Source organism: Elaeis guineensis, chromosome 12, assembly GCF_000442705.2.
Source record: "Elaeis guineensis isolate ETL-2024a chromosome 12, EG11, whole genome shotgun sequence".
NCBI lineage: Eukaryota > Viridiplantae > Streptophyta > Magnoliopsida > Arecales > Arecaceae > Elaeis > Elaeis guineensis.
The window spans coordinates 11,416,543-11,438,501 of NC_026004.2; the positions used below are offsets into that span (position 1 = coordinate 11,416,543).

At 41.7% G+C, this 21,959-nt stretch overlaps 1 protein-coding gene and 1 long non-coding RNA gene across 2 annotated transcripts; one reads left to right on the forward strand and one right to left on the reverse strand.

The window, feature by feature from the left end:
* Positions 1-4,488: 4,488 nt before the first annotated feature.
* On the reverse strand, positions 4,489-7,595 carry LOC140852935 (uncharacterized). The gene is made up of 2 exons (XR_012135968.1): positions 6,385-7,595; positions 4,489-4,956 (listed from the first exon to the last, which is right to left on the reverse strand). It is a non-coding gene; the product is annotated as an uncharacterized lncRNA (long non-coding RNA).
* Positions 5,366-6,205, forward strand: LOC105055220 (pterocarpan synthase 1). The gene has a single exon (XM_010936983.3). It carries the CDS (start codon positions 5,487-5,489, stop codon positions 6,039-6,041), a length of 555 nt encoding a protein of 184 aa, XP_010935285.1. The 5' UTR covers positions 5,366-5,486; the 3' UTR covers positions 6,042-6,205.
* Positions 7,596-21,959: the final 14,364 nt, after the last annotated feature.

Here is a 21,959-nt window from a genome sequence, read left to right on the forward strand (position 1 = left end):
TTAACTACATACTTAAAGCATTGAATAAGCTACTATATATTATCTCATCCCTTAAGCAAAGTATTCTCACCAATGCCTTGTTTAAGAATTGCGTCATTTAAACGAGGAAGCTAGAGTTGATGGAAACTGATCTAAAGTATGATAACAATAATATGAAGATTGAGTATTCCTATCTATCTGAAAATGAAGATATGTCAAGTTTCGAGGATGAATTTTTTTTAAAGAGGATAGAATGTGATAATCTGATCAGAAAAAAGGAGGCCACACGAATCTCAAAGCAGTAAAGAGAATCACAAAAAAACAAATAAAAAAAAAAGAAAAGAAAAATGATGAAGAAGACTCCTAGTGGGAGTCTTCTTCTATCGATTCCATTGAAAAGGGAGTCGAATCCAGGGAGGATTTGGCCTCCCCCTCGCTCTATAAAATCCTCCACCTCCTTCAAAGGATTTTACGATGAGCACCGGCCATCTCCTCTTTTCTTTCTTTTTGATTTCTCCGATTGTGGCCATGACCACCCTTGCTTATGCTCACCAGAAATTGAAGTCAAGATACGTCAGAGCTCGAGGTAAGCGCCTCTCTTTCTCTCTCCCTCTTCCCTTTCTCTCCATAGCCTTAGACCTTGCCATTGGCCCCCAATTTTGTTAGAAAAAATTGAAGATGAAGTCCGCCCCACTTCCCCTTTTTTTTTGAGATTTTCCCTGATTTTCTCCATCATTCTCCCCCTCGCCGCCAGCCATCCATTGTTGGCTACCATCAATCGCACCCCACAGTCCATTGCCAGACCTTCGGTCATGCCGTCATGCCCCATCGGAGCATCAGCCTCCCCTTTGTGTCTCTCTTCTGCTTGGCCAGGAAAAGAAAGAAGAAAAGAAAAGAAAAGAAGAAGAAAAAAAGAAAAGGAAAAGAAACAAAAAAAAAAATAATTTTCTCTCTCTTATCTCTCTCTTCTTGGATTTCTCTCTCCTCTCTCTTTCTTTCTTTATGTAATCCTTAGAACCCACTATGAACCTAAGATGATCTTTTAAAAGAGACCCAGACTCGTTTTGATATTCATGCAGTTTGTCGATCCCAGTCCGATCCTTACCATATATTTATAGATCTGATCACCATTAACCCTTATTGAGCATCCTAACATGACCTTTAATGATGTTGATCATGGATTCTTCTTTTGAGAAATATGAAGATTCTCTCTCGACTTTATTTATCTACTTTTTTCTCTTCATCCACTTTCTCTCTCTAAAAAGATCTATGGATCTTGTGCTGAGTCGTGTCTTCCTCTTTAATGGCCCATATACGAACTTAAGATGATGTTTCCAAAAGAAGCCTGAAATCGCTTCGATATCCATGCAAAATATTGGACCCCATTCGATCATGTCGAATATCTTTGAAAACCACTATTGATGAATATTATTGATTGATATTGATCTAGATCCAATCTATGCTTTATGATTTCTTAAACGAGTCACTTAGATTTGACCCTCGATTAGGAGATCTTGAGTTATTCCGACATCCGGACGATCTATCGAACTGACCACCCAACCTACAATTTTCTTTCCTTATGATTGAATTTATCAAAGAGAAATTAATTATGCTTTTAATATGTTAAATATGTTTGATAAATTTATCTATCAAAGTTTGAAGGGTTAGGATAAAAAAAATAAGTAATCATGATACTTCTTACTTACTTTTGAAATTATTGATAATTTTATTATGAAAAAAATTATTCTATATTTTCATAAAATAAGGATAAAGTATATGCATTATAAAATTTATGATTCATAGTAAAATATTAATTTATGAATATTTTAATATAAATAATTTTTTATGAAATATAAAATCCATATTTATGAAATATATGTTTTGTTATGAAAAGAATGATTTCACAATTGTATTACTATTAAAAATTATTTATGGATCATGAACTTTATGAAATTATCTAGTATCTTATTTATGCATAATTTAAAAAAATATGATTTGGTGAAATATGATTTAAGAATACTTATCTTAAGAAACATGAAAAAAGGCTCTTAGATAGTTGTGTATGATCCAACCAGTGGATAATAATAATTGGTATATGATCCTACTAATGGGTAATAATAGTTGGTATACGATCCTGCCAATGGGTAATAGTAGTTGGTATACGATCCTGTCAATGGATAATAGTAATTGACATATGATTATGGCCCTGTCATGGGTATAATAATGACTTTAGCATTTAGTCTAAGAGAATTATTAAAAATCATGATATGGAAAGAATGACAAATGATTTATGACTTTGTATATAAAGTTAACATGATTTATGAATTTGTTTACACTATGCATTGAAAACTATGTTTATATAAATTACGTGATTTATACATATACAAGAACATCATTGATTTATGATATATTGTTATTATAAAAATTTTATGTTTTAATGATAATCATCTTCTCTAAATAATTTATTGATGTATGTATAAATTTATGCTTGATTCAGATAAGACAGCGTAAGTTTTACTTACTGAACTGATGCAGTTCATATATTTTTTTTTTCTTTTTCTGTCCAGACGAATAAAATTAGGAATGAAGGATGATCCAGGCTTGAGGGCCTATGCTAGCGAGCTTGAAGATTTTGTAGCTGAATCGTAATTTATGGAATGATTATTGACTTATAGTGAATTATTTATGAATTTTGAAATATAGATTGATATTTAATTTTGAATTTGAATATTCTGAATTAATATTAATTTAATTATTTGATAAATAATAGAATTGAATCTATTATTATATTTTATTTTTGATAAATTTTAATTGAACATAATTAATTGATTTTGTGTTATTAAAAATAATATCTTTTGATAGTATAATTATCTTATATTTTGAATTTAAGATGCGACACTAATTACTTCGACATTAAAAAAAATTTGTAAAGATGAGATGTTAAAAAATGAGAGCTCATACGAGAGTTTTTTTGGGAAAGAATTACATCCTTTTAACACCTCATTAATTGGGTTAGTAGGGTGGCAAATAGTGATGTGCATGTAGGGAGTCAAACCCTTATGCTTGACAGCAAGGAAAGGGGAGAATATTTTGGTGGAGGATCTTATTGACAGTACGTAGATGCCTCAACCAAGAACTCTACTTAGACTGCTTCTAAAATTTCACTTTTTTACTTTTATGTGTGCTTGTCCTGTCTCATGATGCTCAAGTTCTGACACACAGATTTTTGTACATAAGCTCGCTTTTGCTCAGTGAATACCAAGCGTGAGAGAAGTACCTTACTCCCTCCGTTACCCTCTCAAAAAAAAAAAAAAAAAAAAATCTACGGTGCACTGCCAGGACCCAAACCGAGAACCTTCTTTAGAAAAAACGCGGAAGAGGGAAGTGATGTGACTGTTGGGACATATTCCAACGGCCCAATTGACTAATAGGTCACAAAAGGCTGTCCTCATGTATCATTGGATGAGAAATTTTTTTGTGCACCGTGGGTGGCGTAGAAAACTCAATACGAAACGTATCGCCCCACATAGTTGATTTATATAGTTATTAATTTTTAATATATATTTAATATTTATAATTTTATTTTTTAATTTAAAATTTTTTATAATAATTTTTTTTTATTTTTTAAAAAAAATTTATGATACTTTGTAGCATATTATATCTTTCTATACACAAGATGTTATAATATGATTCAAAAAATTATGATGTTTTATAGCATGCTATGATATTCTATGTTAAATTATGACTTTTTGCATGCAGAATATCGTAATATCATTCAGAATATCATAATATGGTTTAAAATATCATAATATAAAAAAAATATTTTTGTCCAACCATTTTTCAACGTGTATTTAATTCCTGCAATCCTGCTTTTCTGTTTGAAAATTTTGAACGATGAAAATATCTCTACTTTTTGAAAAAAATTATGACATCTTATGATATATTATGATATTTTACTTCAAAATTATGACTTTCTACATGCAGAATATCATAATATGGATATAAAATATCATAATTTTTTTCAAAGAATAGGAATATTTTTGTTATTCAAAATTTTCAAATGAAAAAATAAAACTGCAGACATTAAATGTGCATTGAAAAGTGATGGCTATGCGGATCAATCACATAAAATGGTATGCTCAACGTCAGATTTTCTATACCGCTCGTAATGCACAAAGAATTTTTCATCATCGGACTAACAACTACGTATACGGCTATACATGGCCCATCAAGCCCTGTTGTTAGTCTACCGCAACTCCTTTCCTGATCCAAAGAGTAAGTTTGTTGACAATTAGAATCAAAATTGACTTGAATGAGAATTGAAATAATCATATTCTTTTTGTTTTGTGATTGAAATCAGAATCATAATTAAAATAGATTTGAATATCATATGAGAGTCTAGATTGGATTTTGGAGGATTGGAACATTCCTATTCTCTCCACCCCACCCCAACGAAACAATTAGGATGGGAGTGAGCTCAACTCCTTCCAATAAAAAATGCCCCAAATGTGAATGAACCGTATAAAGTCAATATTACCAAAATTTGATGTCAAACATAGCCTGAAAAGACCATCAGGGCCAACATAACTGCCAGCACCTTGAACACTCTTGCCAATTTGAGAAGTAAAACACAACGGTCAAAAGTTCGAGAGTTTACCATCTTGGCCAGCTTTCTAGATTTTCTAAGTATGACCAAGAAGAAAAAAGATTTTCAAACGTTACAATCTGGATGCAGAATGTCGTAATCCAGAATCTAAATGCATGGTTCAAATCTGTAAGTTGGAATCTGAATCCAGAAAGGCTTTTAGCAGATAATTGCCAACCAGCAGCCAAACATGGTATCCACCGCTCATCTCTATCATTATAATGCGAACATCGTGAGCACCCCTTCATGAACCTAGGTTCTCTTCTTTATAGAACAAACCCCAATTGGTTCAAATCTCTGCTTCTAAGTGAAAATTTTTACAAGAAAAGACCCTGCATAAATAAGGAATTTATTCATTAATATTAAAATCAAAAGTTATTTACATCAACTAATAAGCTGAAGTTAGATGAGATCATAGCCATCTCGTCTTCGCATTTGCTCAAAAATTAGTCTAATTATAACTCCTCTGTAGATAAGCTTAATATGAAGTCGATCCAATTCTAATTTTATCAATATTCTAAGTTCAAAAGAACTCAATAATAAAAAATTAGGACAAGTCTGCATGCACTTTAAAATAACTGGTTCTCATGTATCTCATGGACCATGCTTCCGTCCCAGTCAAATTAACTGGAGAACACGGCAGAGTGGCCGTCAACCGTTACCTTCTGGCCGCCCTTTTGGGAAGAAAAAAGGAGGACCTGTTGACTCTTCTATGTCTTTGTTGAACTTGACTCTTCTTTTCTTCACCACTAACCTGCACTAATGGCAAAAGCTATCATCTATTTATTCCTTGTTCAGAGCTAAACCATCCATCTCCAGCTCCCAACTACAACCAGACCTCACAAGGATCCATAATAACCTCATGGCCAACTCTCTACACCTCCCTCTATTCCTCCTGCTATCTGTTCTTGCTGCTCACAAAGCCTCAGCTTCTTCCCACAACCATGACCATCATCTCAGGTCCCTCCACTTCTCTCTCTTCCAACATGAAACCGTCAACAAGACCGGCTACATCGTTGTGGACGGCGTGGCCGGCACCGGTATCAGCCAAACAACCACCCCCTTTGGCACCATATTCGTCTTCAGGGACAACATGACAACATCCCTGAATGATTCCTCCAGAGTGGTGGGCATCGCAGAAGGGACTTCCATAACAACGAGCTTCGACGGCCTTCGCAGCTTATCATTTGCCAAGATCACCCTAAAGACCCATGGCTATGAAGGGTCAGTCTCCATCCTAGGAGTTGTGCATAACACGAAGCCTTCCGACCTCCCGATCGCCGGCGGCACGGGGGATTTCATGTTTGTTCAGGGGTACGTGAGGTCGTCGCCGGTGGACTTGCAAGGCCTGACTGTTGTGTACAAGATTGAGTTCCATCTCTACTGGCCTCCATATGCCACCGATGGTCCCAAGTAGTTGCAACTGGTGCCTGAGCTGCATCAATAACCATCCCTACATGGTTGTATCTTAAATTTTCTTATGCATCTAATGTTGATTTCAGGGCTGAGGTAGTTAAAATAAGCTCATGTTTGTGAGGTCATGATGGTATGAATCGAAGCTCAGTTTGTTCTTTTATTTAATTGATCTATTGAGTAATATTCTGGGTACATCTCATCGTTTGAATTATAAAAAGAGGCCAAATATTATCTACCATGACAAAATTACAATTAGAACAACAATTTACTTCATTGTAAAGAAGGGCTAATCCGTGTTAAGATCCTTCATAACCATGAAGATCGGATTGTAAAGAAGGGCCCACCTTATCATCGCTCCGCATCCAACCGGAGATCCATGCTTGGACTGGCCGGTAGAGGATTAAACCAAACGACTTGCAGACTTAGAAATCGTGGCAAGCAAAGCTAATCCCCACTGGGTGGAACTAGGGAAGGGATGCGAGAAAAGCAAGAAAATTGATGATGGAGATCACAAGCTAAAAAGCTTCAAACCAGAGGCATAAGATGGCAAAGAATCACTAAAGGTTTTTCCCAATTTCTTTCCCATTCCATCTGAAGTGGAGGCAACCAAATCAGTATGGAGATGGCATCAGAAAACATGGAAAAGTTCTAGTTATCTACAAGGGCAATGATCATACAAATTACACTAGGTGAGCTTACCGTTTAAGGACATCTGCCTGCATTTTATCACATTATTCCATATATAACACAACTGGTATCAGGACTAGGATGTTCCTTCTAATTGTCAGACGACAGCCACTTCCTCTTTCTCTGCATCAGCCGCTTCGAGCCCATTGGGCTTATATGGAGGCCTGTGAAGGCCTGGGCCCGGTCCATTTAACCGGCCCGACCTAGAATGGGCCCCAGCCCAGCCGAAGCTGGATGCGCCTCGCACGTGATGGGCGGGAGTCTTCCTTTTCTTCCGCCGGAGTCGGAGACCTAGGGCGGCCGGAACCCTAGGTCTCCTCTATAAATAGGCGGTCCATCCCCTTCACAACCCCCTGCTGTCGAGCATCCCTTGGTTTCCCCTCTCTGTCCTCGCTCGGAATCCGCCATGCCCGCCGGAATCACGGCCACAAATCCCGTCGGAAGCAAGGTAACGAAACCCCATCTTTTTGTGATTCTTTTTTTCCCACCTTCCTAAGCCTTGAATAACCATTGCCGGGCGAGAGATTCGCCGGAAATCGACTAAGAAAAGGCCGCGTTGATGTTCCCTGTTTCCAGTCCTGTTCTTGGCGATATTTCTTCCTTTTTCGGCCACCATCGTTGCTGCTCCTTGTTGCTAGAACTTCGGTCGAGTCCCCGTGGGTCTCCCAGTGACCAGCCGGCGGAGCCATGGCCGCGGCTGAATGGTCAACGCCCAAAGTTAAATAAAACCCCGGTTTCCCGACACTTTCCCCGAGTTTCTCTTGCTGGCCGGACGACCATCGTCGCCGGCCATGCCTCGCCGCCTGCTGCCGGACCCCCGGCTGTGCCACCGCGCCTAGCCGGACCCTTCTCGGGACTCCTCGTGGCTCTGTACGAAGCCACACATCGGATCAAATTAGAGAGGTGTCTCTTTCACCATCCTGATGATTCAAGCTTGAAGCCACGCATCGTTTTGCCTAATTTTAATTTAATTTTAGTTCTCTCGGATTTTGAAATTATTGATTATGGATTTTAATGGAGGTTCGAGTGATTTGTATAGTTAAATTTTGAAAGTTCAATCGGAAAAAATTAAGTAATCCTGGCACTCTTTATTAATTTTTAAATTACTTGTTGTTTTGAATACTTAAAATTTTATCAAATACAAAAAAAAATATTTGATATTAATGATTCTTTGTTTTCTTAAATTAGAAATCAAACATATAATATTAAGAAATCTATGATTTATTATAAAATAATAATTTTATAAATATTTTAATATAATATTTATTTATAAAATATGAACTTTATATTTATGAAATTGATATGTTTGTTATGGAAAAGAATGATTTCATGATTGATTTGCTTTTAAAGATTTATTTGTGGACTCCGAACTTGATAAATCTCTTTCAACTTATATATTCGTGATTCAAAAAAATATTTTAAGAAAATATAACTTAAGAAAATATAATTTAACAAATATGACTACAGGCTCTCATCATGGTGATTGTGTTTGAGTATCGCCTAAGAGAAAATGCATGCTAGGCTGGAGTAGTTTATCATCTGAATAATGGATTCCAGGCACCATAATTGCTGGACAGAAAGCAAGCTGTTCATTTTCTGCAGAGAAGTTATCAATATTTTTGTTCAAGACCACAGCTGGACAGGAACAATTTCTTGTGGCTGGATCTTGGTGACATCAAGTGGGCCAAGATCATATTTATCTTCTTGGTGCGATAGAATCATACAGATCCTTGGTGGCATGGCGGTGGTTACCGCCCATCCAAGAAGTACTTCACACCACATCTTGGTTTCCCATGGAACTTTGACATAATGAGCGTTTTCGTTATTGATAAGAGTATAAGTGTGTGTTTGTCACTGAAAATCTCGTGAAAGAGAGTTTTAGATATATTCAAACAGAATCGTCACTGATAAGATTAAAAGATTGACTTACTTCGAGTGTTGATTTAAAAAAAAGAAAAAAAGAAGAACCAAGCACAGATAAACAAGGAAGGATGGTTTATAACTACAAAAATAGATTTGTTCCTGTCCAGCATGGGACTAAAACTTTACAAAGCTTTGGGGGTTCGGGAGAGAAGAAATACTTTTGAGTTTTTCCTCCAAAAGTTTAAATAGTGTTCACACCAAAACCTTCCATATGCCACTGTAATCTAAAGGGATACCAACATCATCGAAGAGAAAGGAAAACATCATATGCAAACTCTCTGGTGGTGCGAGAAGAAACAATTATATGACAACGGACATAATAGTGAATTTGAACATGTGAAAAAACAATTATTTTATTAACTTTTTGATCGTTCTAAAGCAAGGTTTTGTTCTACTTGGGGATTGCACCGGCAGCTTGATAAAAGTATAAGTTGAATTTACCATGCTGAAATCAGTACAATAAACAGAATCTTGTATCTTCGCTCCACGGTTATATTCACATACACATACAAAAAATTGATGTAGATATCTTTTCATGTACCGGAGGTGGGCATTTTCACCAGTATAAAATCAAGCTCAGATCAACTAAGTAGCAAACAGAGCACAAACTTACATGATGTGTTCCTCAATAAATTTCGAATCATGGTAAGTATATTTATTCTACCAGAAGGTATTGATTGACTAATCACCTTGGATAACATTGCTGCTGATTATGAATGCTTAGAATATTCTAAATTTTATCCTCTCAGATAATAAGGGAGTGGTTGGCTGGGAGGAGTTTTGGGGTTTGAAATCGGAATGGAAATAGATGATTTCTATTCCAACCATTTAGTTGGAAGGAGTCCCATTCCGATTTCGATTTCAATTTCGGGATAGAACGGGAATGATCCTATCTATCTAAAACTCAATTTCTACTCTCTTTTAAGGATTCAAATTTTCATTTTGATTCTGATTTCGGTCACGAAATAAATATTTTCTGAGATTTGATCATTTAGATTAAAATTCTGATTGCGAATTAAACACCGCCCTAGATCCTACATGTCATTAACTAACCAAACAAAATGAAAAAAGACTGCTGGGCGGGTGGCTTGCCTCTACTCTAACTGGACATCAGGGTTCCAAAATGGAAAACTGCAACGGACCGGCGAAACCATCTCACCTGAATAAAGACTGATACCTGAAACTCTTCCCAAAGAGCGATGAGGAGTCGTCTCGGAATCTCTCCTGAAGTTTATTCCCCTGATCAAGAAAAGCCCGTGTAAACCATGCAGACATGCAACGTCAACGTAGAATATTACAAGCTTGGTGGGCCCAAGCTCATTCATGCTGAAGAGGACTCTCTCAGGGGGAGATGTTTGTAGCCATTTCCCTCTCAATATTCCAAGCCTTCTTTCATCTCTGGTGTAGGAATATTTTCAAGCGATACCCCACCATGAACTGAGAAGGGTCATCGCCCCGTGTCCTTTTAAGACACATTGATGCCCCTTCTCTCAACCACTTCACAACTTCGCTGCGAACATAATTAACTGCATTCTAATAAAGATACTGTGGATGGAGTGCCTCACTCCTTTCACTTGCTTTCAAAAAGAAGAAAAAAAAAAACTAATTAACCAAACAAAAGGAAGACAAATGAAATAATACAGAACCAGTAACTCATGCCAAGATCGTTTAGAAATTGTACACTACTGAAGTGAAAATTTAATTCTGCAGCATATTAATGGAAAAAATAACAGTGAACCATGCAAGAAATAGGACCTAACATTGTAGGAATCATAGAAGAAGACAAACACAAAACAATCTTACCCTTCGCAAATTAAAACAAATAGGGAAAAAAAAAAAAAACTCTGAACCAACCTTAAACACTCCACAACAAAATTACAACTCAGAAGGATAAACGAAAACATGCAAATGGTTTTGGTTACAGGAATAAACATTCTATATATTCTCTCCGTGAAGAAGAAAGATAAAGAACTATCAATACCATAATCCATAGTTACTTTAGTTTCTGTCATCAACTGATCATCAGCTGCATTGGTGCTTCCCAGCACTTGCAATCTCTCAATCATGATTCTGCAAACCAGGAATCTAGGATATCAACTCAGATACAGGAATCTTATTATCCAATCTTTCTGATGCCTCTGCTGCTGTGCTATCTGCTGCTATGCTATTTACATCCTTCCCCGCACTGATCAGTGGATCTACGATGCACCTGATAAGCAGTTTATTTTCTTGTGTGAAACTCTAAATATGACCCACCTAAATTTTGGGATAGGTGTTTGTTACAATCAATGCAATAATAGTCCACACAATATTACGGGCATGAATTTCTAATGGGCTTAACATCCTTTCATAAGCAAAAAAAAAGTACGCCCATGTTTAATGTGTTGACATGACGTATTCTTTCCTTTTTTTTAACCAGTAAGACGCGCGCTAAAGCGCGAGGTCTTACTCATAAGGTCCAACGCCTTTGGAATATTATTAATTTACCTTAATACCTGAAATTAGCTAGTGCCTTCGCTGTAAAAATTGACCTGCTCTACTCGCAAAATTACTTTTAGCGAAATTCTTTGTGCACCGTCCGCGAAGTAGAAAATCTGATGCGGAATGCATCATTTTATTTTATTATATAATTATTATTTTTTAATATATATTTAATATTTATAATTTTATTTTTTTATTTAAAATTTTGAATAATGAAAATATTTTTTTTCGAAAAAATTATGATATTTTATGTTAATATTATGACATCCTACGTTAAAATTATGATTTTCTTTCGAGGTGCCATAATATCAGCACAGGATGTCATAATTTTTTCAGAAGAAAAAAATATTTTCGTCATTCAAAATTTTAAACGAAAAAATAAAATTACGAACATTAAATATGTATTGAAAAACGATGGCTACGTGGTCCAATATGATGAAGTGATGTGTTCTACATCAAATTTTCTGCATCACGGATGATGTATAAAAAATTTCTCATTACTTTTAACAGGCTTGGATACGTTGTTACAACGAAGAAAAAAAAATCTCAATATTTAATTGCATTGTACAGCATATAATATTAAGGAAAGTTATCTTAAGGGCTATTTGTTTGGTGGTAATTGGGCATGAGAAATTAAATCTGACGCCAAATTATCATATTTGGAACAAAAATATGGATGAGATGTATGGTAAAATAAATGATAGATTTCATATCTCTTTTTATAAGAGAGAAGATAAAATAAATACCATCATCGAGGTACTATTTATTTTACCATCTTGGATTATTATGCGGAGGTAATCTAAAAATATCATTTTTTTGATGAAAATATCTTTTTTTTATATTAATATATTATAAAAGATTTTGTTATAGTGCTCTAAAAAATATTTTAGTCTTTTTACTTTTTATTTTTTTCTGATCGTCGAATTAAATATGGACCATTTAGATTTCAACTGGATGAGAGGTCTATGTGCATGACTGGTGTGGTAAATATTTCAAAGATTAAGATGATTTCATACTATTTTTTTTTTCAAAAAGTCTTCTCTGTGCTATCGAAGGTGGAGGACGAAGGGGGTTGTGAGGGGTGTGGTGGTGCGGAAGGGGGGGTTGGTATGGAGAAGGCTGCAGGCGGGAGAGAGGGATGGAGGGGGAGGATGGTGGCACAGAGAAGCCATGGGCCGCGGGTTAGAGCGGTGGCATGGAGAAGTCATGGGCCGTCAAAGGAGCTGGGAGGGGTGGTGGTGGTGGTGGAGGTGGAGAATCTACTAGGGAGTAGTGGGGGCACCGTGGGAGAGGGAGGGGGATATGGTGGCAGAGCCGCACAAGCGGGGGAGCATCGATTGGTGGCAGATTCGCGAGGGGGGTGGCACGAGTGCCAGAGAGGAGGAAGGGAAGATTGCTGGGGAGGGGAGTGGCGGTGCGGTGCGGGAATGGGATGGTGGAAGAAGGAAGGAAATAAAATATCTAAAATATCTTTTATAATAAAATATTATAAAAGAGCACTATAGCAAAATCTTATTATAAATATTTATATATTTATTAATACTATTTGTTGGTGCAGAATTTCATCGATGCCGGAGAAGCTGGAGTCGAGGGGATCACGGCCGTCTCCGGAACCTGCAAGGAAAGTCTAAACCAGAGTTGGGGGTGCTCCGGCAAGATCCTCCGACGCTCAAGTCAGTATTCTGCTTTAACAGAAATGGAGCACTCGGAAAGAATTTTAGCAGAATTTTGAGATAGTGCTTAGAGCTTAAGAGCTTTTTGAGAGCTTGAGAAAGCTTTTGAAAAACCTACCGAAACTGTTGCCTTACCCCGTTTTATAGTAGAATACGATATGGTCCCGCCATTAATGGTGCAGATAACTGGGGAGTTGTCAAATCATCGGAGGCTGTCAAATCGACGTAGATTGTCAGGTCATCAGAACTAACCCATGTCCTTGGCAGGACAATACCCCAGGGCGGTTGCGCAGCATGTCCTTGACAGGACAACAGTCCATAGCGGTTATACGGTGTTTGGATGGGCTGGCCGACTATATATTGGTATTCGGCTGTCGGGATATCGGGGTGATGACTCGAAAACACCGTCGGCAGATTTGGTGCCTTGTGGAAGTCGGACGTCCGCTGCCACCCCCGACAGTGAGTCGGTGATATGGGTTCGGCCGTTCGGTCGGTTGGAAACAATATTGATCTGTTTGACCGACATACCTTCGGTCGGATATTGTCAGCAGTCATTGTCAGAGTCGTCTGTCTGTCCAGTGGGTAGAGTCGGGCATCGGTCGGACCGATCCGAGGATAAGTCGGCGTAAGGGGGTCAGTCGATATATCCCAACAAGGACCATGCAATGGCTTCCTTCTGACAATGTAGTTTGTTACAGAGAGTAGAGTGGTGTCCGTTGTCGTGACTTATCGTGGAGTTCGGATCGGACGGCTGAAGCTCGGTTGGGACGTTTGGTGAAGCGGAATAGCTCTCTGTCTCAGTGATCTAAGAGAAGCTCGGATGTTTCTGAGGTTGCTGACGGGTTAACTGTTGTTGGGTGCCTTAGGCATTTATGCTGCAGACAGAAGTTAAGTGCTATAGAAGCCCGATCAAAAACTTTCTGTTGGAGAAATTCGGCTGGAGTCTGATTGCAAGAGAGGTCCGTCTGAAATTTATCTGATGTAGAGGCTTGTCTGAAGACTATCTGCTGGAGAGATCCGGTTGCATGAGGAATCCAGCAGAAGGTCGACCGATAGTGAAATTCGAAAGACGCTATAGAAGGTTGATTGATAGAAGAGTCTGGAAGGCGTTGTGGAAGTTCGTCCGCTGGAGGAGTCTGGAGGTCGACCGCTAGAGGAGTCCGAAGGAAATTCGTCCGTTGGAGGGGTCTGGTTGGCACTGTTGAAGTTCGGTTGGCACTGTTGAAGGTTGATGGCTGGAGAGGTACGGAAGATACCGGAGACAGTCAGTCACTGTAGAAATCTGACTGCTGGAGCCCGTCCGTTGTAGAAGTTCGTCTGGAATCCAATTCTGTTGTAGAAGTTCGGACGGAGTCTGGTTCTTGTAGGAGTCCGGAAGGAGGCCGCTTACTGTAGAAGCTCGGATGGAGACCGATTGTCGTGGAAGCTCGGATGGAGACCGCTTATTGTAGAAGCTCGGATGGAGATCGATTGTCGTGGAAGCCTGGATGGAGACCGCTTATTGTAGAAGCTCGGATGGAGATCGGTTGCCATGGAAGCCCGAATGAAGACCGCTTATTGTAGAAGCTCGGATGGAGACCGGTTGCCGTGGAAGCCTGGATGGAGACCGCTTATTGTAGAAGCTCGGATGGAGACCGGTTACCATGGAAGCCCGAATGGAGACCGCTTATTGTAGAAGCTCGGATGGAGTTCGCTTACTGTAGAAGTCCGGATGAAATTCGGAAGCCGGTCGACCACTGTAGAAACTTGGATGGAGTCTGGTTACTGTAGAAGTCCTGCTGCTGGAGAAGCCCGGACATTGACGAAGCCCGAAAGAAGCTCAGAGTAAAGTCGATCGTGACAAGAGAAAATCTAGAAGAGATTCGGAGAGTAGTGGATCACTGTAGAAAATCGGCTGATAGTGAAACCCAGAGAGCATTTAGAGCAGTCCGATAGACGACTGAAGGAGCTCATTATTGGAGAAGTCCGGATGGTACTGTGGAAGCTCGGACGGTCGGAGGAGTTCAGAAAGATGCCGCACAAGGTCAGACGCCGGAAGAGTCCTGGGAGGGTTGGCCTCTTACGAACTTCGGCTGGGGTTATTTTATACCCAACACTAGCCCCCCTACTTTCGAGTTCGGATTTTGAATGAAGGAAGTACAGAGAAATTTTCACAGCCGAAGTTGCCCCCTTGATTTTCATACTCGATTGTTTCCAGATATTTTGGCGTTTGGCGTGCCGGTGCTGGAGTTTTTTCAAATCGAGGTGATCCGAAAAGATTTTTTTGAAATTTTTGCTAGAGTATCGCCCCAAGTACGGCACAATAATGATTCTGTCAGTCGTCAGCCATCTGCCATGACGAGTAGACACGCGGCGGTCATAGATCGATCAAAGGAGATCTGCAATCATTATTGCGCCGGACTCTGAGGTCTATTTAAACCCATCCTCCTCCTTCAGAGGTTTCACTTTGTCTAAGATTTTTCTTCGGTCCCCTCTTCTTCCTCGAGAGCTTCATCCTCCTCCAGCATCCCTCTCGATCTTAGGCGCCCTTCAGGTCGACCTCCATCGCCTTCGCTGCCCTCCTGCACCCCTCGGACCAGCCTAGGTTAGTTTCGGAACCCTTCTTTTTCTTGCTGTTCTTCTATTTTTCCTCCTCTGTATTCTGTCCGTTCGGTTTCTCCGTGAGTGCCTTGTTTCCTGTTTTTCTCAATTTTTTTAGAATTTTTTGGGGTTTTCATGTAATTCAAAATGTCCTCCAACACTTCCTCCTCTAGTAGTTCTAGAAGCTCGTCAGCTCCAGCCCCCCAAAATCCTAGTACTGTAGATGAACCCGCAGTTAAGATCGGACCTCGTCCGGTCTTTGTACTAGACACCATTCCCAGCTCTTTGACCTCTTACGAACTCTCGCTGATTAGGATTCAGTACGGGATTCCTTCGGAGTATGAGCTTGAGCTTCCCAGGCCAACTGACCGGGCTAGCTCCCCTCCCCCCTAGCCACTTTTGCTTATACTAAGAAGCCTTCTGCGCCGGGCTTCGACTTCCACTTTCACCTTTTGTTGTTGCTCTTTTTCGCTTTTTAAACATTTTTCTAGTTTCTGTAGCGTCGAACTCCTTTAGGTTTTTGATAGGATTTCTTTCCCTCTGTCATTTAGCTGAAGTTCGGCCAACTCTTTCCTTGTTTAAAAATTTTTATATCTTTAAGCGTCACCCCTCGACAAAGGACTGGTGGTACTTCTCTCTCCAGTTCGGTAGAAAGAGGTTGCTGAAAGGTGCCCCCTCTTCTATCCACAACTGGAAGGAGAGGTACTTCTACGTTCGATGCCCGACCCTGAGGCTGGGGTTGCCCCCTGGGGCTCCCTGAGGGACTCTATCCGTCGGACTTCTAGTCTGGGGAAGGACGACCTTGAAGCCTCTAATAAACTTAAGACTTATCCAGCTCCTCTCCTCTCCGACCTTCTGAAGGAGTAATTTTTATTCAATGTCGGCTTGAGCCCTCTCAACCCTGGCAGTATTTTTTTCTTTCTCAAGTCATTCATTATTTTTTTTTCTCTTATTCTATTTTTAAGCTGTGCCGATCTTTTTTCATTGCAGATATGGATGCAGACGTAGCTCGGATACTAGCCAAGGGTCTCAAGGCCCATAAGAGGAAAGGCGCCGCAACTTCTGGGTCGGTGAAGAAGGTGAGGGTAGAGGAGACAAGCTCGACCGTGCTTGCCCAAGTGGCCATTACCATTGATGCCCCCTCCGACGTCAAGCTCGCAGTCCCCCGAGCTTCTTCAAGAAGCCCTCCGATCGAGGTTCCCGCTTTCGAGTCTCATCCCGAGGAGGCACCGGGGGCCGAAAGAAAGAAAAGGAAGAAGACGGTGGTCCGCAAGATCAGCAGCAGCAGGGCTGCCATTGAAAGGTCCAATGGCTCTGAAGAGGATTCGGGAGAGAATCTCTTCAACAATAGAAATTTAATAAAAAGGTTGGTCAACAGGTGCGTTTTACCCGAGATCATCCACAGGATCGGCATGGACGATCCTGAATAGCGGATTTGGGACTCTCTGAGGTCCTTTCTTGAGGTAGGCCGATTTACTTTTTCCTTCCTTTCGCTTCTTCACTTAGTTTATTCCTTAGCTTTCATATTGACTTCCTGACCGCTCTTGCAGATTGGACACCAACTTATCGCCAACATCGAGGCGATGAACAATGCAAAGAAGGAAGCAGTCCAGGCAGAGGAAGGTCGTCAGGCTGAGGCTGCCCGTCTTAAGGAGAAGGTTGTCGAGGTCACGAGTCTCTAAGAGGTGCTTCAGAAGGAGGAACAAACTTCGACGGATCTGAAGGCTGCTTTGGAGGAGGAAAGAAGGAAGACAGAGGTCGAGGTCTCCAAGCTGAAGGAGCAGATCCCGACCCTAGTCTCGAAGGCAAGGGCTCAAGAAGTGGATGAGTTCAAGACCTCTGAGATGAGAGATCTGAATATCAAGTTCGGCCAGGCCGCCTTTATCAAGGGCTTCAAGCTTTGCCAGGAGAAGGTGGTCGAAAAATTTTTTGAACTCGACCTCAGCTTCTTGGATAAAGCGTCCGATGATGAAGCCGGACCTTTCAAAACTGTTGCCGGTCTCCCTCCAGCCGGAACCTCTTCGACTGCTGTAGCTGCCGTGACCGACCTTTCGGGGGTGCCGAGCTCCTCCACTTCTGCTTCAGAGGTCTGAAACCTCTAATTTTATACTTTTTTCTTTGTTACAACTCTTTTTTTTTGTACTTAAGAATTGTTCAATCAATGAAATCGAATTCCTCTTTATAGAGAGCTTCTTTTTTTTCTTCTACTTCCTTTTTCTCTCTTTTTTTTTATAATGATTTGCATTGTGACGCTCTTGTTTTTCGATAACAGTGCCCTACCGAAGCTCTTCCCCTACCGTAGGAGATTTCTTTGAAGTCTATGGTCCGGAATCTAAGAAAGAAAGTTCGTCATCTAACGAAAAAATCAAAGAAGATGGACGACGAACTTCACAGGCTGAGGAAGAGCTATTCGAAAACCACCGTGGAGGTTACTCGCCTTCGGAACCTCCACAAAAAGGACTTCATGGACTACAACCGGAAGAAGGCCAACTTTGTGAAGAAGCTTGAGGAACTCCAGAAACGCGCTAACGATCGATCTTGAACTCAGGCCTCCAAGATCAGTTTCCTCGAGGTCGAGTTGGCGGCCGCATGACAGAAGATCGGTCAATTGGAAGGGAGCTCGTCCTGGCTTACAACTCAGGCCAACCACGATTGAGACTGGTCGAAGAAATTCTCCGACCTCCAGAAGTAGCTACAGGATGTCGAGATGAATTACAACACTTGTCGAGTCGGCTGGTGCGGACAAATAGACAACTATAGAATGAGGCTCAAGATGGCGATCGACGAGGTTGCTCGCCTTCAGAAGCAGTTGTCCGAAAGAGCCCAGGCTGTTTCGGTTCAAGGCTCCGACGAGCTCCGATCCTTGAGGAGGACCATGGAAGAACTGTCCATAGCTCTTGGGAAGGAGAAGGCCGAACTGCAGCGGCTGAAAGTTCAGCTGATCTATGAGCAGTAGGCGGTCAAGGATGCAGAAGCGAAATCCGAAGTTCTGAGGAAGAGGCTTCGGAAATCGGAGGGCGAAAGCCGGCGGTTTCACCAAATGTATCGAGAGATGCTGCTAAGAAAGAAGGAACTGGAAGAAGAAATTGAGAACTTAAAACAATCTCTGATAACGGCTGGAACCGAGAGTTCGAAGTCAGAAGAAGCCGAGCTTCCTTAGAGCTTGTTTTACCTTTTGTTTCATGTATTCTTTTTCTTTTCTTGTTGTTGTTGTTTTTTTTTAGCCTTCAAAGGCTTTTGTAATGCTCTCTTTACTAATGAAATGAAAAGAAATTTTTTCATTATCTTGTCTATTCTTGCTCTGAGTTGTCGTTTACCGAGCTTCTCTTGTCTCTTGTCTTATTTGATGTCGACGTTGTTTGAAGGTTTCTGATCATCGCCGCATTGATTCACCCTTTTCGTTCATGACCGATGGTCTCTTCATTCGAATTTGACGCTTTCTCCCGATGTTCGAGCTTGGAGCCCGAACTTCTCGTTATTTTGAGGAAGTCTATTTTCTCTTGCTAGTGTTGGGTTCTCCCTTAGAGACTGAGGATTTTTGACAAGAGTTTTTTTCTTCGTTAAGATGAGATCCCTTGTATCTTAGATGTAGTTTGTTTTTTCCTTTATCTCTGACATAGCTCGTCGCTTTCTTTTTTTCTCTAATTCTATTTTTTTTTATGTTTGGGCGAGGGTTTTCTCTCTGCTCCTAATGGGATTGTAAGGGTGTAGAGGAACCGTTGAGGAGGCTTTTCCCCACATCCGGTCTTAAACGATCAGGTCTTCGTTTGTGTCAGGACGAGATTTTCCTCCTATTTCCGACACAGTCAATTTTAGCTCATGTTAGGATGAGATTTTTCTCCTGTTCCTAACATGACTGTGGGAGTGCATAAGGGCCGTTGCGAGGGCCTCTCCCTCCATCCGGTCTCTTAATAATCAGATCTTCGACTTTGCTCATGTTAGGACGAGGTTCTCCTCCCGTTCCTAACATGGCTGTGGGGGCGCATAAGGGCCGTTGCGAGGGCCTCTCCCCCCATCCGGTCTCTTAATAATCGGACCTTCAACTTTGCTCATGTTAGGATGAGGTTCTCCTCCTGTTCTTAACATGACTGTGGGGGCGCATAAGGGCCGTTGCGAGGGTCTCTCGTCCCATCCGATCTCTTAATAATCGGATCTTCGACTTTGCTCATGTTAGGATGAGGTTCTCCTCCTGTTCCTAACATGGCTGTGGGGGCGCATAAGGACCATTACGAGGGCCTCTCCCTCCATCCGATCTCTTAATAATCGGGCCTTCGACTTTGCTCATGTTAGAACGAGGTTCTCCTCCTGTTCCTAACATAGCTGTGGGGGTACATAAGGGCCGTTGCGAGGGTCTCTCCCCCCATCCGATCTTTTAATAACCGAACTTTCGACTTTGCTCATGTTAGGACGAGGTTCTCCTCCTGTTCCTAACATGACTGTGGGGGCGCATAAGGGCCATTGCGAGGGCCTCTCCCTCCATTCGATCTCTTAATAACCGAGCCTTCGACTTTGCTCATGTTAGGATAAGGTTCTCCTCCTATTCCTAATATGGTTGTGGGGGCGCATAAGGACCGTTGCGAGGGCCTCTCCCTCCATCCGATCTCTTAATAATCGGGCCTTCGACTTTGCTCATGTTAGGATGAGGTTCTCCTCCTATTCCTAATATGGCTGTGGGGGCGCATAAGGGCCGTTGCGAGTGCCTCTCTCCCCATCCGATCTCTTAATAACTGGATCTTCGATTTTGCTCATGTTAGGACGAGGTTCTCCTCCTGTTCCTAACATGGCTGTGGGGGCGCATAAGGGCCATTGCGAGGGCCTCTCCCTCCATCCGGTCTCTTAATAATCGGACCTTCGACTTTGCTCATGTTAGGACGAGATTCTCCTCCTGTCCTAACATGACAGTGGGGGCGCATAAGGACCGTTGCGAGGGTCTCTCTCTCCATCCGGTCTCTTAATAATCGGGCCTTCGACTTTGCTCATGTTAGGATGAGATTCTCCTCCTGTTCCTAATATGGCTATGGGGGTGCATAAGGGCCGTTGCGAGGGCCTCTCCCCCCATCCAGTCTCTTAATAATCGGACCTTCGACTTTGCTCATGTTAGGATGAGGTTCTCCTCCTGTTTCTAACATGGCTGTAGGGGTGCATAAGGGCCGTTGCGAGGGCTTCTCCCCCTATCCGGTCTCTTAATAATCGGATCTTCATTTTTGCTCATGTTAGGACGAGGTTCTCCTCCTGTTCCTAACATGGCTGTGGAGGCGCATAAGGACCATTGCGAGGGTCTCTCCTCTCATCCGGTCTCTTAATAATCGAGCCTTCAACTTTGCTCATGTTAGGACGAGGTTCTCCTCCTGTTCCTAACATGGCTATGGGGGCGCATAAGGGCCGTTGCGAGGGCCTCTCCCCCCATCCGGTCTCTTGATAACCGGGTCTTCATTTGTGTCAGATCTTAATGAAAGCATCATCCCGAGGTGTGTGCACATCTTCTCCAGCTTTGGCAGCTGCTCCCTGATCTCCATCAATACTTGAGTTTTTGGAGTATTGAGAGGGGCGTAGCTGTGAAATCTTCCTGGGGGAGAGCTCCACTGAACTCTGTGGTCCGAACTTCTCTGCCTACGAGCTCGAAGGGAGGAGGGAGTTCGGACATGCTTGTGTCCGGGGGAAGTTCGAGAATGCGGTCGAGCTTCACTCGGCCTTTTTTCGACTGTGGGCTTGCCGGAGTCATCCACCTGCCGCTCCTTCGCGGCCTCCTCATCCTTCAGCTTGAAGGCTTTCTCTGCTCGGGCATATCCTTCGGCCCGAGCTAGTAAATCAGCGAAGTCCCTGGGATACTTCTTTTTCAGAGAAAACAGAAGGTCATTCTTTTGAAGATCACTCTTCAGGGCGGCCATTGCAACTGATTGGTCCAAGTTCCGAACCTCCAATGCGGCGGCATTAAAATGGTTGACATAAGTTTGGATGGATTCTCCCTCCTTTTGCTTAATGTTGATAAGGGACTCCAAACATCTCCGGGGACGCCGGCTGCTGATGAAATGAGCCACAAACTGATGGCTCATTTGATCAAAGGAGAAGATAGTGGCCGGCTTCAGTGCCGAGTACCAATTTCTTGCTGCTCCCTTCAAGGTAGATGGGAAAGCTCAGCACAGGATGGTGTCTGGCGCGCCATGGAGCAGCATCATTGTCCGAAAGGCCTCCAGGTGGTCAACCGGATTCGAGGTCCCGTCGTAGCTCTTAAATTGAGGGAGCTTGAAGTTTGACGGGATCGGTTTCTGCATAATCTTTGAGATCTGGCCATGGAGGCTGTGGATCGCCTGGTGGATGCCTTTCATGGAGGCATCAGGTTGGGATCTGGCTGGAGAAGAAGAAGAAGATGTCGAAGAAGATGACCAGAGACAGTCCCATTGAGTACTCCTTTAAGAACAAGGGTCCTGCGAAGACATGCCCTTCCTCTAGCACCAATTCTGTTGGTGCAGAATTTCGTCGATGTCAGAGAAGCTGGAGTCGAGGGGATCACGGCTGCCACTGGAACCTACAAGGAAAGTCTAAACCGGAGTTGGGGGTGCTCCGGCAAGATCCTC